The following is a 14966-nucleotide window of genomic DNA, read 5'->3' on the forward strand; positions in this document are numbered from 1 at the left end:
AAAGCTCCCACTGTCACAAAGAGCAGAAAAACAGGCAGGTTGTGCTTCAACAGTGATCCAGATTTGGTCAGTATATTCACTGATGCCCATAAGATCAATGAATATACAGCAGAATACTAAACTCTAAGAACGACACAACACCAACATTGAAATTTATGCAGAGGGGCTGTGAGGGACAGGATGAATGCTGGAGGTGTCTGATCAATTGTTTCCATATTCACAGCAGATTGGCAGTGATGTAGGACAGTGGTTCCCAACATGGGGGTCACTACCTCCTAAGAGGGTCTTAAGATAATTTTTTTTTTTTTTTCAAATATTCTGGATGGAAAAACTTATTTTGAACAACCTGTGGTGATCAGGGTTGCAACATCGCCTATTATCCTCTTTCTTCTGTGCTTCCTGTTAGCGTGAACCCACTAACACTAATGTGAACACAGTGAACACACTGTAGCTGATCTATAAGGTTATGCATTGACACATACAGCCATACTCATGCAAATCCTTAATATTCTGAGTAATAATTCACCCCACCTGACAAACAGGTATATGTGAGCTGACTAGAAGCAATAATAAGCAGGCTTTCCTTGAGGCTAAACCTCAGTGCTACTGCGACTGAAGCCACACTGCATTAACAAAATAACAGACGCCTGAACAGTATAATGCATCCGGCTCTACCTGTATGAGGCTAATCATGCTGGTGGAGATTGTGTCAAAGAATGATTTAAATTAATGGTAATTTACAAAGGAAATTTGCAAGAGACTGCTTTTAAAAAAAGATGAGAAGTGTTCAGGACACCGTTGATACGTATGTTTATGGGTTTTTTGTAGTATTTTTCTTGTATTTTTCCTTGTTGTTTTAGTGCTTTCGTCTGCTTGTAGAAGATTATAGGCTACGATCTGTAACATGGGACTGATTTCTAAAAAAAAAAAAAAAAAAGTTCTTCTCTGATGTTCTTAGTGCATCTGATTGTTATGTGGGTATAATATTTGTAGATTTACTATGCATGTTTGCAAGTGAAAGAGGTTTTTGCCGGTGTCCTCTGTCCAGATTAAAAAAAACCCTGCCTTATAATATGCAGTCTGTGTTATACAGCTCAGTACAACACAACGCAACCCAAGTAATAACAGAGTTGCACCTATTCACAGTCTCTGCAAAAAATAACATAAGAATGATATAGGTTCTAAGGGTCAGTGAGATTTTGAACACTTAGCAGCTAAGGTTAGTATGAAGTAAAAACAGGTGGCCGCATCTGTTGTCAACAGCACTCTGAGGAAGGGAGGTTACTACAGGTCCTTCCTCTCATTCTTCATAAACAAGAGGACGTTTTAAGGAGAGGTTTTGGATGACTTAAATTATTCACACAAGCAAGTCTTATCATGCCCAGTGTTTGTCCACGAGCCCTTTTCTGTCTTTTTGTTTCCAAGTGTTTGCAAACAAACCTGGAGAGAGACGACAAAAGCATTTGGTGAATTACTGACTAGTGGATTCATGGCAAGACCATTTCCACAGCTTGTTTGTCCACATCAGTCACAATGGCAGATGCTTTTGGTTGGTCTGCATGTTTGTTGTCTCCATGTGAGCTGTTTAATGATTATCTCTGAATGTGACTTCAGAAAGGGGGCATGCTTTGGTTTCCTGCTGGAGGGGGCAACAGTTATGAAATGGCATCTTCAGAGTCATCGTTTTGAAATATTTTGCTGAAAGGGGAGGCTGTTCGGGCCTGGTGAAATGCCTCTATTGTTTTGCCCACAGATCCTCTGTGTCTCAACTGCTGTCACTCTGAAAGAGGGCGTGTGGGAGAAACCAGCCAAACTAATCCTTATTCTATCAGTCACAGCAATGAGGGCTTAGTCGGTAAGAAAATCCAAACAGTGGCAAAAATTTAGATATTACAACATACACTGCTAACAAAGGGTGGAAATTTACATATTTTGTTTAACGTAGCTTTTTTTTTTTTTTACACTGATGAACACAAACAAACTTTTAATTGTCAAATAGGAGCAGACCGATACAAAGTGACATAAATTAAATTACAAATACAAAACACATGTTTGTTTAAGTGGGCATGTGTAAATCATCACTGGTGCTATCATTTGATTTTAGACATTTGCAAGTTGGCACAAGATACAAAGTGAGAGCGGGAATGTCATTAGTATTGCAGGTTAATTGGACCAAATTTAATGGCAAACCATCCAGTAGTGGTTAAGATGTCTCACTCAAAACCACATGGTTGCACTAGAGGAACAGTCAGGGCGTCACCAAAGACAGCAGGATTCAGCATCTGGGAACCATGAATGTCTGCACAAAATTGTGTGCAAAAAACAATTGACCTGCTGACTGGCAGGTAGGGAGGTAAACTACTTTATTAATCCCTTGGGGAATTCAGATTGTCCGGTAGCTCATTCATGTATTCAGTTAATATTTGATGATCCACTTCCTGGTGGCAACTGGTGGCTCCAGTGTTTCAGTCTGGATCATAGTGGTGGGACAAGTGACCACCAGGCTGACATTGCCATCAGTAGAGCTGTGCTGCAAGTGTGGCTAAAAGCAAACATCTCTTCTGGGTTCCAGTTTGCCTGAAGGCAAGAGTGTGACTCTGAGGTCAGATGAGTCTGATAAGACTAATAGAGCGTTTTGACCAAACACTGCACATCATTGTGCTCCCAGTGTGAAGCAAGGTGGTGCCAGCCTCATGCCTCGGAGATGTTTCTCTGCAAGACGTCTTGGCTAGCTTGTGAAGGTAGAGGCTAAAATGAGGGCGGCAACATGCAGGGAGATCCTGCAGCTGAACCTGATGTCATCTGTAAGAGACCTGGCACTTTTTTTCCCCAGCAAGTTAACCAAAGCGTAAAAGCCAAAGCTACACAGAGGTGGTTTGAAAACAACTTCAATATCCTGAAGTGGCGGAGTAGGGGTCTACATCTCAACCCAAATAAGAATCTGTTCACACATGATCCCCATGACATCTGGCTGCTTGGCAAGTCTCACAAAGAAGAATGGGGAAATCCTACCTGCCATCTATCAGCTTCAACTTGTCCTGTCAAATTAGAGCTTTCATTAATCGCTAGCAGAATTTGCAGCACTCTTGTCAACCTCAGCACAATCTGAGGCATCACATGTGGAGAGTAAAGCCTCTAAAAAAAAGCAGATTTTCTCTCACCAATCTGTATTTTGGAGGATGTTTTTGTATGTGGTCTCAGTCTCTGCGGCTGGCATATTTCTTTAATAGTTCAATCTGTTGTGCAGAGGCATCCCCACAAAGATCTCTAAGAGGAAAATGGTGCAATGCTCCTTCTGGGTGTGGCTAAGCACAAGCTGAACATTTCGCATGACTACAGACTTAGTGGCTGAACCGGCAAGATTATTACTCTGGAAACAGTCTCAGGGCTGCTTTCTTGCAATATCTGGAGTTTTCTTTACAGCCCAACGTACAGATGACTGTCATTACTCAGCTGACCATTAGAGGAAGATGGGATGGCCTGCTCTCCTACAAAGTGTGGACTTCAGGGTGTACTCATCAACTGTAAAAATGGATGATTCCTCTTCACAAAGTTAGGAGTTACCAAAATAAGAGGAGGTGGTGGAGGAGAAGGGCAGGCTCCAAGCTGTGGTTTGAGGTCATCCTGAGTCATGAAGGAACCTCCTTTTCTTCCCCTTCTTCTCCCTCTGGAAAAACTGACAGGGCATGGCCACATGAAGACAAGTCCGTCCTGCCAGTCAGTTTTTTTAAAGACAGCTGCTGTGCAGAGGGGAAAAACAGTTTTTATGAGTCATACGAAAAGAAGCCATACTATAGTGTATCCCACTGTTTGGGTCACAAGGTGTTTTCCCTGTTTCGAGGCTAAAACTAGATGTGGGTAAAGCATTATATTTTCAAATTAAAGATGCATTTTGCTTATTTGTAATTTCCTTTCTGACCTTTTTACTTTATTAAATGCCAAAACTTAATTTAAAAATAATTGCAGATGCGTGACCAAGATCTTATGATTTCTCTGTGGGCACTTAGTGGTATATATTTGTTTTGTGCATGTTTGCTCACGAATGCTGTTACCCAGAGTCATGTGAAATGTCACTGCAGCCACACCCAGAAGCCAGACAACTATCACCACCTAAAATCTTCCTACAAGCTCCAAAACTCACACATGTACGGAAAGAATGCAGGTACAACGGTGTTGTGGTTTTTTCTGTTCTGTTATATGATCTTTTTGTATTCAAGTATTTTTGTATTCAAGATTTAAATTAATTAAATAAATTGAGCTATGGAAAAAAGTACCAAACTCTCTACTGACACTATGTGGCAGGAGAGCAGAACTGCAGTTTTAAAGAAATAAAGGACAAAGGAGTATGAAAAGAAAATAGAAGTTTATTGAGAATTCTGAATCCTGCTCACCCTTCCACAGTAGCAGAAAGACAACAACAACAGAAACATTAGTTAAAATCTGGACACATAAATACCGTTTCTCTTGTATCATAGAATCAGAAAAGAACAATCTATTCCAGTCACACAAAAGTAAAGAGGAGAGAAAGTGAAGGGGAGGGCAACTGAGTATCTGCCCCACTGTTTCAGAAACCAAAACTAGCGGCTGGTGATGTGTCTCTAAAACTGAACATAAATGATGAGACTGCTGTGGAGAGACACCAGGAGGATGGATCAGTGCAGTGGTGGAGTGAGCTGAAGGATTCAGATTGTCTAAATTCCTCTTTCTCTGAGTCTCCTGCTTGATCTTTACAGGGATAGTTTGACATTTTGGGAAAGAGTGACTTTCAGTGAAGAGTCGGATGAAAACTGATACCACTCTCATATCTGTTAAATATGAAACTACAACCAGCTGCCAGTTAGCTTCACATAGCTTAGCATAAAGACCGGAAACGGGGCAACTGGTAGCCTAACTCTGTCAAATCTACCTAACCAACACCTCTATAGTTTAACAATTAAAACATTTTATCTTGTTTGTTTGTTTAATCCATGCAAAAAGCATAAAAATGACAATTCGCTGGTTTTCACAGTGGGTTATGTCTTAGACTATTTTATGGCAGGGACCAGTAACTTTCTTGAGACAACTCTGGTTGCCGAGCAACTACTAAATGGGCCAAACCACCCGCCAAAATGGTGATTTACTGTTTTTGCACTTTGTTTTTTGTAGGAATTAACAAAATATAATCATGAGCTGTAGCTCCTGTTAACACAAAACGCCATTAAATTCACTATTGAACACTCATTTGTTTCATCAAGCAAAATGTAAAAACAGCATGTTGTGATTATGGTAATTAGTCATGTTCCTTATTTGGTTTGGACCAGTAACATTCTGGAACACTGGTTGCCTAGCAACTGCTAACTGCCGAATAACCCGCTTGTAAAAAAGCGACCGGTTGTTCTTGCGCTTCAGTTTTTGTACGAATTAACAAATGCTAATTAGTGAGCTTTAGCTTAAGCCAGCACCCCTAAAGCTCACAAATTGGTGCTTTTTATCCTGTTTGTTGAATACTTACAAAGAACAAGTTGTAAAACCAACACATTGTGGAGTTAATATTGTGTGTCGGAGTTACAGCTGCTTGCCTAGGAACTGCTAACTAGCACCCAGCTGTTTGAAGATGTTACACTTAGGGTGTTGGTTGGGTTGAACAGATAATATAACTAGAGACCATCATGCGATGGGATTACACCAGCCGCGATGCCTGTCAACAGACTTTCTGACCAATGAGTCTGAGCTGTGAGTACTCAGTAGTCATGGGACGGCACTCACCGACCTTTGAACCTGGCCTTCATTTTGAGCTAAACTACACACCTGTAAAGTTTCGTGACTGTATCCCAGTTGTGATGCATCATGCTGACAAAAATCTGACCACAGACAGACATAAACACTGACCAAAGTATGTGGTAGTTCTGGCTACAGTAGGTCTGTCCAGGACCACATCTGATGACGACACACAAGGTGAAAACAAGCCCAGCTGTTGCAGCTCGTACATACAAAGTTATTTGGTAGGAAGTTTTTCTAACTGCTGAACAGAGCCAGGCTAGCCACGTCCCGTTTTCCAGTCGAAGCTAGCGAGCTACTCGGGGTAGCTTCACATTTACCATAAAGACATAAGTGATATCAATCTTTTCATCTAACTCACTGCCAGAAGAAGCACATTCCCCAAAATGTCAAACTATTTCTTTAGGGGAGGGAAGGGATGGTAACAAATGCACATATGCCTGCTGCTGGGGAGGGGGGCTCTCAGAAAAAAAATGCAGCACAGGTTATATTCTCACTCCGGTACCAATACAGACAGTTGTTTGACACACGCACAGACAGCTGGAGAAATGACACAGGCTAATTACAAGTGCCTGAACTATTCAGAAAGTCATGGTAGTTTTACCTAGAGCTAGTCTACCTCCTCTAACAGCAGAAAGAAGAAAAAAAACAAAACAAAAAAACTACTCTTGCTCTCGCCTCTTGTAAAGCAAAACAATCTGAGTGTTTTCTCCACATCTTAAGGCAAATTTAACAGAATGCTTTGTGCACCAACACCACAAAACATCAGACAAAACCAAATGTTACAAACGACTGTTACAGAAAAACACCCACTGCCACTGTCCAAACTGTCTCCAGGAGCGCCGGCCTGAGTGTACATGCAGTGGGGGCTAATGGGGAGAGGAGGCTTCAAATGACGGAGGGTTTACCACCACCCATTACCAAACTGTGCCAAATACAGAACAAACACAGTCAGAGGTGAAAACTGACTCAGTCATTGCACTTTTTTTCCGTCTAAAAGCCACGGACACAAAAAACCCCTTTCTACAGGGAAAAAGCTCCCTGAAGTGTCAACCACCAATGATACCATTTCTCATCAGTGTGCTGTTTTGTGAGTGAACAGGTGCAGCAGTGTGGAGCCCCATGTAATGTTCAGCTTCCTCTTACTTCACCTCCTGTTTTTGGCACTGCTGAGTTTGGTAAGGTACGTGTATGGAATCCCAAGTGTGTTGCTGCATTTATTCATTTATTTTCGTATGTGTGTGTGTGTGTGTGTGATTAAGATCATGGCTGTGCGTTTTTATGTCTCACTCACTCAAAAATCTTTACACTTTGTTTTCATTTGCCCTAATCTAAACCAAAATAATACAGTCTTCAGGGTGGGGAGGGGACATCCGAAGAGCATTATAAAACGCAGGGGACCCCTGCCCTTCTGACAATAATTCTTTCCTGTCTTCTCTCTCTATGAATCTTCCTCCTCCTCTTCCTCCTCCTCCTTCTCCTCCTCCGTGCTGGACGCTCTAGCGGATGGCCTTAACGGGGCTCTTGAAGCTGGAGGCGGCTTGCAGCTGCAGCTGGTAGGCCATGGGGTGGATCTTGAACCCGTACAACCTGGAGTGAGAAGAACACGACAAACGTCCCTGAGCATTTCTTTTAGCCACTGTTTGTGTTGGTTATCAAACATGACAAAGCAGAGCAGCACGAAAGCCACAAATATTAACTCCAAATAAAACTGGACTAGATGCAACACAAACGTGTTCTGTGGAGCTGATGAGCTTGTTTACACTGTGATCAATGACGTATTTGCTTTCAGGACAATGACGATCCTAAGCTCTCAGTTTTTTGTTTGTTTTTTTAATCACCCCACCCTCTGTCCCTCATGCAACATTTTCTGCAAACTGATGTCTCACTGCTGTGAAGAGACGTCACAATAGCGTGAAAAAAAAAAAAAAAAAAAACAGGCTAAGGAGTTGACGATCAGAAATCAGCCAAAATTAAACTTCTTTAAATACATTTGTCTTATCAGCCAAAATCAAAAGTTGGGGTCAGAATAAATAAGAGTATGCAAACAACAATAGATAGGAAGCACTTAAGCTGTGGACACACAACATGTATTCTAAATGTGAAGCATCAATATCATATCATATCAACTGTGGTATCCAACATTGTGACTGCAAGTCATACATGATTACATACAAGACTGTGCAGGACTACACCCTTATTTCAGCAATCAGTCACAATTAACGCCGCGGGCTGAATGCAGTTACAGACCTGTTAGCCAGTGCCAGCACACCTTTAAAGTACTCCACATACTGTACGTACCTTGGGACAAACTGGTTGGCAGGCCTCTTGGGCCTGTACTCAGGGTGAACCATGAAGAGCATGTGGGGGAAGCCAGTGCCGAAATAGGCTCCATCTGTGTGGTGGTGCCTGGAGGATTTCGGTGTGTAGACATCCATGCATTTAGGGCAGTACAGCTTCACCATGGCCTCTCCTGGGATATCTGACAGGCCTGTGGAGGTGGAGGAGGAACAGAGGAAGGAGGAGAAGGGCTTAGATGTGAACAAATACGTCCTAGTTTGTTCCTGGTATTTGGTATATGGTATTTCAAAACATTCCCAAGATATTAGTTGAAAACACTACTCTGTAGTAGTGCAGCCTCCCAGAGTGCAAAACCGTTGCAAATATTTTACATATGCAATGACATGAACAATGTGTATGTAAACCACAAAATTGTAATACTTACCAATAGGAAGCATGGGCTGATTCTCACAATAAACACGGGGGCAATAGCCAAAGTCTCCCTGCTGATACTTCTCCAACTACGAGGAGGAAACACGGATAAAATCAGGAGTCAGGAATTTTAAAAAAATATGTAGCAAACGATTCTCATTTAACACATCACTCATGTAAAGCAAACTCTGAAAGGCTGCAACTCAAACCCTTAATACTGCAGTTAGTGTGTAAATTGAATATATTTGCATTTGGGATGGTTGATCAGACAAAACAAAACATGGACAGACATTTTTCAGACAAAAAAAAATGATTGAGAGAACAAACGGCAGATTTATGAATGATGAAAATAATCATTAAATGAAGCTCTAGGTGTAATTATGGAACAGCTACAGATAACTGTATGTGATATGGAATATACTTTAAGCATCTAATCATCTATTGTTGCAATGGTGCTATCAGCAAGTCACACAATCCAAATGAAAATCCAAATCTACACAGTGGATGTCTATGACTAGACCGTCATTGGATCAAGTATTAATCCAGCTTTAGTAGTGCTGAGCAGCTGAAATTGTAACTTACAGATATTTTCTTTTGTATGTAAGTGTAACCCAGGTTTATTAATTTTCCTATTTATCCCACAGAATTCCAGCATCATCAACTTTTAATGAACAAACATATTTAGTAAAGTCAGCAGAAGTGTCTAAACTGACAACTGTAAATAATTGTAAATAATTTTCCTCCACATCAAGAAAAAAAGTAAACATCAGAAAAACATCTTCCCTAATGGAGACAGGAGTGGCAGATTTTGCTGACGCCGCTGGCACCTACCATCTGTGCGATGCCTCGGTTAGTGAGGATGTAGCGGGCGTGGATGAGGCCGTACAGCATCTCTGCTGCCTGCTCAATCAGGTCACTCTGGTTGGGATTGTCCTCTAGTTCCTCGTCTAAAGATGGAAACAAAAAAAGAGGGAACAGTGAACATTGGCAGTGTCCAGATTACTTCTGACAGTTAAAAGCTGTGCTGGGAAAAAGTTTGAAAAGGGCAGGGAAGACCAATAATAGAACTGGGAGTGTGCTCTTCTTAGATTTTATTTTATTTATTTATTTTTTAAAGAAGAATAAGATCATCAATGAAGATTTGAAAGGGCATAAAAACAAAGACAGCAGATGCTCTGAGGGACTTTGAAGTAACTCACATGGTTTCAAAGATCCTGTGAAAATGCACAATGACTCAGAGGTAAAAAAAAAAAAAAAACTGTACTATTGAGTGTTATAGTGTGTGTTATCACCTGAAAAAGGAGAGACACCACCATCACTCGAGCTGAGCAGAGTAAACAGCCCTAAAAAGTCTCCTTTCAGGATAAATAGACTTGAAGATCAGATTCCTGAGATCAAATGTTCACTCTAACTTTTTTGACATGTGCAACAGTACCCAAGACGACAGATTAAAAGTGGAGCACATGTTACAGTCATGAAACACCTACAGCTCCATTAATCCTGCTTCTCTGTTGTAGCTGATTAATAAAGATGCAGATCAACATTTAATCGCAATGTTCATGTTTTTAAAGCTGCTGATGATTCTGTCTCCCCTTTAGACAATTTTTCTTGCATGTCAAAAAATATACCCAATGATAACTAGTTTTGTACTTTGATATGCAGTACTTTTGTGATATTTATACACATTTAGGATACAAGGTAACTTGTGTTTACCTAAACTTGAGAATATGGAGGAATGGACATAATATACAGACCTGGTTCGAGATCCAGGATCATGTCTAGGGCCTGGCGGTAGTGGGGGACCTGCTCATTGAGTCCTGTCAGGTTGAACTTGTCCTGGATGTAGTCCTCATCCACCTGTCACAAAAGAAAAACTTTGTCAGGTTCAGATTTTTTCAAGCATGCCTATACCAATATTTACACTGAAAGAGTTACTTGTTGCTTAACCATTCTTTAGCCCTGATCCAGGAGCCATGTTACTGAGAGTAGGTTCAAAAATGAACTCGCTGGATGGTAAGAAATCTTCTTAGACCTATACGCTCTGAAAAAGCAACAGGAGCCAAGTGTGAAGCTGCAAAAACATGATTTAGTCCAACATAGAAAGGTCTCTTCCATGAAAGCCTATACATATGTCAAACCCAGAATGACTGCATGACTGCATCTCTACTCACCTGCACCAATTTTGACTTTATATGGTTCATATTACTCAAAATGGGAAAAACCTTTCTCTATCAGAATGCTTGACCTTGTTTTCGCTAGCTTGTAGGGTGTTAAGAAGATGTACTATCATCCACTGAGTTTGTATTTTCAACATTTGTCCCATAACAAGTTTTATGAGCAGATCAGATATATCTGAATTCCAGGACATGTTGATGCAGGACTGGGTCGCATATTAAGGCTGCAGCTAATGATTACTGATGATAAGTTAATAAATAACCTATCATTTTTTTAAATAATCATTTTGTTCGTATGTCAGGAAATAATGCCTGTTATGATTTCTTCACAGAACTGTGACATCTTTGGGTGTCTTGTTTTGTACAACCAGCAGTCCAAAACCCAGAAAAACTCAGATATATCCAGCTTATTGTTATGTGTGACAAAGAAAACCCCCAGATCTTCATATTTGAGAGGCTAGAAAGAGAAATGTGACTACAGAGTGCAACACACTCTGCTGGACACATTACACATGTGTATAGTTTTGCTTGACAATCACAAGTCCAGCTTTGATTTCTACCTTCATCTGGATAAATCACTATTTGCATGGATCATAAACTCACCTCGCAGAAAAATTCATTCCCCCTCAGTCCACAGAACCAGGAGATCCATGATACTTCTTCTGAACTGCTCATGTCTGAAGACCTAGAAAATGAGCAGAAATATTCAGATCAACACCACCAATGCTGAATTCACTTTTTTGTCATGCAACGAGGTGGACAAGGCAACTACAATCAGTCGCCTGTTTAATAATTCCTTCTTAAAGTTAAGTTTATTTAAAAGAAGATGCACACGAGCAAATACACAAAGTTTGAATATACAAGAGGTCGTATATTAAGATTCTTCAAAGAATTTACTGTAAAGTTTAAAAGAGCCAATGTATTTTCTAAACTGAGTCGTGAATAGTTTAATAGAACAGGGAGATTTACAAAATGCACACATATGAATGTGAAATGTGGCTGATAAGATTAATAACAGTCTTGTTTTCATAAATATCTTTAGCTCACAAAATAACTGTTAGGATTGTTTGATCGACAGAATATTCCCAATTTCCCTCTAATTTTCTCCAGAACACTCATAAAATAAATGTTTTATTCTGTCATGTTCCTTACATTTGTTGGTACATACAAACCCTGAGATTCACTCTATTAATACAGTCCAGTATCTTTTTTTTTTTACCTTTGACCGACTAGATTATTTCACAGTGTTAGTTTTGGTCTAAAAAGGAGATTTTGTGAAATAATCTGTCCTGACAGGAGAAACTTGGCTGCATAAAGAAATAGATACTGCTCAAGCCTGATAACGGCTAAGCTAATTAGCTCCATAGCGTTATCTTCTCAACACTGTTAGATTAATTAAGTTGCCATTCCCTCACGGTTTTTAGTCCTGGACCCGTCAAAAACATTTGTTATTGGCGATTCGTCGGATTATACAAAACATAATGCCGTCAACCACGACGACAAACAGTTAATCTAATGTGGCCACCGTTAGCTCGCTAGGCTAACTTCTGCTAACGGCTAAAATGAGATTCAATATGGCGCATCGTTCGAAAACAGGCCTCCTGACAGAGCTGGGCTCTTTTTACAGCTTCATCTGCTTCTGGGTTTAAACGTACACACTCAGGAATGTGACTAATTCTGACAACTTACCCGGACTTCAACTTGTATACTGCCGTAAAACCCGAGCGATGAGAGATTTAGCAGTCTCACCGGTGTAAATAAGATGGACACCAGCTCCCGGTTCGCCTCGTAGGTTGCGTTGTTCCTCTTCCTCGGTCGTTTTGCGGTGCAGGGTTTCGGACTGACTGTCTGCTGCCGCCGCTCACTGTTTATTCTCTGCATTGCATATTCTTTAGAAGCAGAGTTCAATGTGTTTCAAGGTGTTGGTCTTCCAAATAGAAAAGGGCAATTCTGATCCAGTGCAGCTTTATGTTTAGCTCAGTTTTGCACACATAAAACTGAAATCTAACTTCAACTAACTTAACTTTTTCCTGATTTGTCTGAAGTTATGTACTTCGTGCAACTTTGAAGTACTTTATGTGAGTACTTTCATGCGACTTTGTACTTCTGCAATGCTTCTGTGTAGTTACTTTACAAATTAATTGCAGGACTTTTATTTGTCACAATTAGTCAACAACTTTTACATAAGTAAAGGATCTTAATACTTCCTTTAGCACTAATTTTACATTCAGTTCCAGAAAAAAACCCTTTGCATTTATTATAATAATTCCTCTAACAGATCCCCGTTTATGTTATCTTATGTACTATATTTAAGAAATTTGTATTCTGCTTTATACAGTATGAATAGTTTGCTTGAGGGTAGTTAGTCTATTTACAACATTCAACACAATGCAGAACATTTTTAACAGCACACCATTACATCAGGTTTTTGCTGCTACAAACATTTAAAGCGGTAAAATCAAATCAAAAACTGTTTATAGTTTTGCTACATGCAACCATTTTTCTGCTACTTTTTAAATAGAGATTCAGATTTTTCAGAATATCCGGTTGACAGCAGACTGTTTAACCAATGGCATTAATTTTGGCTGAATTACATCTTGGTGTGCCATTATGATTCCAGCTCACTGAAATGGTTTATTGACATACCTTCAGTGAATTAAACCACCACTGTTATTAGTTAAACCTGTACCTTTCCTGCTATGACAAGTCAACACATGCACAGTAATAACATCTTTTATCCGGCTCAAGGTTTTCAAAATATTCCACTTCATCTACAGGAGAAGAATGAGACGTGATTTACATTTTCCATTAAATCAAAAGTAGTTTATTTAACTTTGCCTTCTCTGTATAACTTTATTATAATAAGACACTTCTCTGCTTGTACATTGCTCCCTTGAACTAAAAATGGCAACATTTGCTTGTGGGAATGTAAGTTGGGGTAGACAAAACTTAGATACATACCAATATACATACATGTGTGTATATTACGGTTCCATTAATAAAACCATAAATGCTAAAAACAGTTTGAACCACTCCAGGTACCTTGGTAATGATGGAAACAAAGTACAATCTTTGAGTAATTTTTCTGGAATACACTACTTTTGTTTTCTTGTAACATGGGTACATACAATAATGCGCACATCAACATTAAGAGTTAAGAAGGGATGAAGGACTCTTTGAGCCAGTGTTAAGTGTACAGCTATCAATGTATAAACCAGTAACAAGCAAGGCAAGCTGCACCCATGGGTGTGTGTTCATGCTCAGAACAAGTCATAGTGAAAATTAAAATATGTCCAACTTCACTTGCCTGCTGAAGAATGTATGCTTAAATTACACAAAAAACTGGTGAAGTTCTCCACTGCATGTCCTTCATTTGTATAACTAACATATACACACAGCTGAATGTATATATGTGGATGTATTTAAGAAACAGAAGAACTGTCTTAATAATATTGGTTAAATAAAGTGTGGGCAAACAAGGCAGAAAGTGCTTGCCATTCATGTTAACCCTCTGGTCCCCACCCCTTCCCGAGTAATTACACAGACACCGGAAAACGCACACATGCCACACACATACACACAAACGCGCACACACGTACACAAATCATCAAATGCCCTACTCACAACATCCCAGAGACAATCTCCAAACTGTTGTCAATAAACAAACAAACCCCAACTTACAGCAGTGACAGAGTTGATACAGATGAGAATATTGATTTAGTTCACCTCGGATGCTGTCTTCGGTCATTTTGCCATTTTATGTCTTTTATGTGTGATGCAAACTATGTTTACAAGTGTAATCCTACATCAATCCAATATTTCCTCAACACTCCACGTCAGCATTATTTCTTGGAAAACCGTGTGGTGAACTGCAGAAGGCGACTCACGTGACACTTTTGTCACCCTTTCAGCATTGTCCTTAATTCAATTAGTCTGAGCTACTGGTTGCCACCGTGTACTGAAACAGCCATCCTGAGAACACGCACTTTGAAAAATACTTCCTCAGACAAGGAGCTCTTGGTAGTAGTCCTCCTTGGAATGAGGAGTCTCCACTAAAGCACAGAGAGTGCATTGCAGCACGAGCAGAGGGGGTGTAATAGTACAATACTCAGCTTAGCTCTGTACTCTGGGCCCAGACAGAGTACCTGTCCTGTTGCATCACATGTAACTTGCCCAAAAACATTAACACAAAAGAAGAAGAAGAAAAAAAAAAAAAAAAAAACAGCAACCATGGACTTTTGTTATACTAAGGAGTGCTTATTAGAATATGTTCAATCATCTACTGAAGCATAAACAATTTTATGAAAGTCAAACATTTTTCTC

The 14966-nt window shown here is 39.9% G+C and overlaps 1 protein-coding gene across 2 annotated transcripts; it reads right to left on the reverse strand.

Moving 5' to 3' along the window:
* Positions 1-4344: 4344 nt before the first annotated feature.
* On the reverse strand, positions 4345-12499 carry csnk2b (casein kinase 2, beta polypeptide). 2 transcript variants are annotated; one of them, XM_071500401.1, is made up of 7 exons: positions 12333-12499; positions 11247-11328; positions 10224-10326; positions 9301-9416; positions 8483-8558; positions 8059-8248; positions 4345-7347 (listed from the first exon to the last, which is right to left on the reverse strand). In XM_071500401.1, exons 2-7 carry the CDS (start codon positions 11316-11318, stop codon positions 7257-7259), a joined length of 648 nt encoding a protein of 215 aa, XP_071356502.1. In that variant the 5' UTR covers positions 11319-11328; positions 12333-12499; the 3' UTR covers positions 4345-7256. The 2 variants fall into 2 exon arrangements, with proteins under 2 accessions (XP_071356502.1, XP_071356503.1); XM_071500402.1 differs by lacking the exon at positions 12333-12499 and adding an exon at positions 12059-12207.
* Between the last annotated feature and the right edge of the window lie 2467 nt (positions 12500-14966).

This window comes from Trachinotus anak, unplaced genomic scaffold, assembly GCF_046630095.1.
Source record: "Trachinotus anak isolate AG129_WGS33_773 ecotype Australia unplaced genomic scaffold, CSIRO_AGI_Tana_v1 ptg000016l, whole genome shotgun sequence".
Lineage (NCBI taxonomy): Eukaryota > Metazoa > Chordata > Actinopteri > Carangiformes > Carangidae > Trachinotus > Trachinotus anak.

What these genes read in the sequence shown, in the direction of transcription:
- csnk2b (XM_071500401.1), bottom strand. Translation starts at nt 11,318, where the DNA reads ATGAGCAGTTCAGAAGAAGTATCATGGATCTCCTGGTTCTGTGGACTG. An exon ending in GATCCTGGATCTCGAACCAG is followed by an intron (nt 9,417 to 10,223) that starts GTCTGTATATTA and finishes TTCCATCTTTAG; the next exon opens with ACGAGGAACTAGAGGACAAT. An exon ending in TCAGCCCATGCTTCCTATTG is followed by an intron (nt 8,249 to 8,482) that starts GTAAGTATTACA and finishes CCACCTCCACAG; the next exon opens with GCCTGTCAGATATCCCAGGA.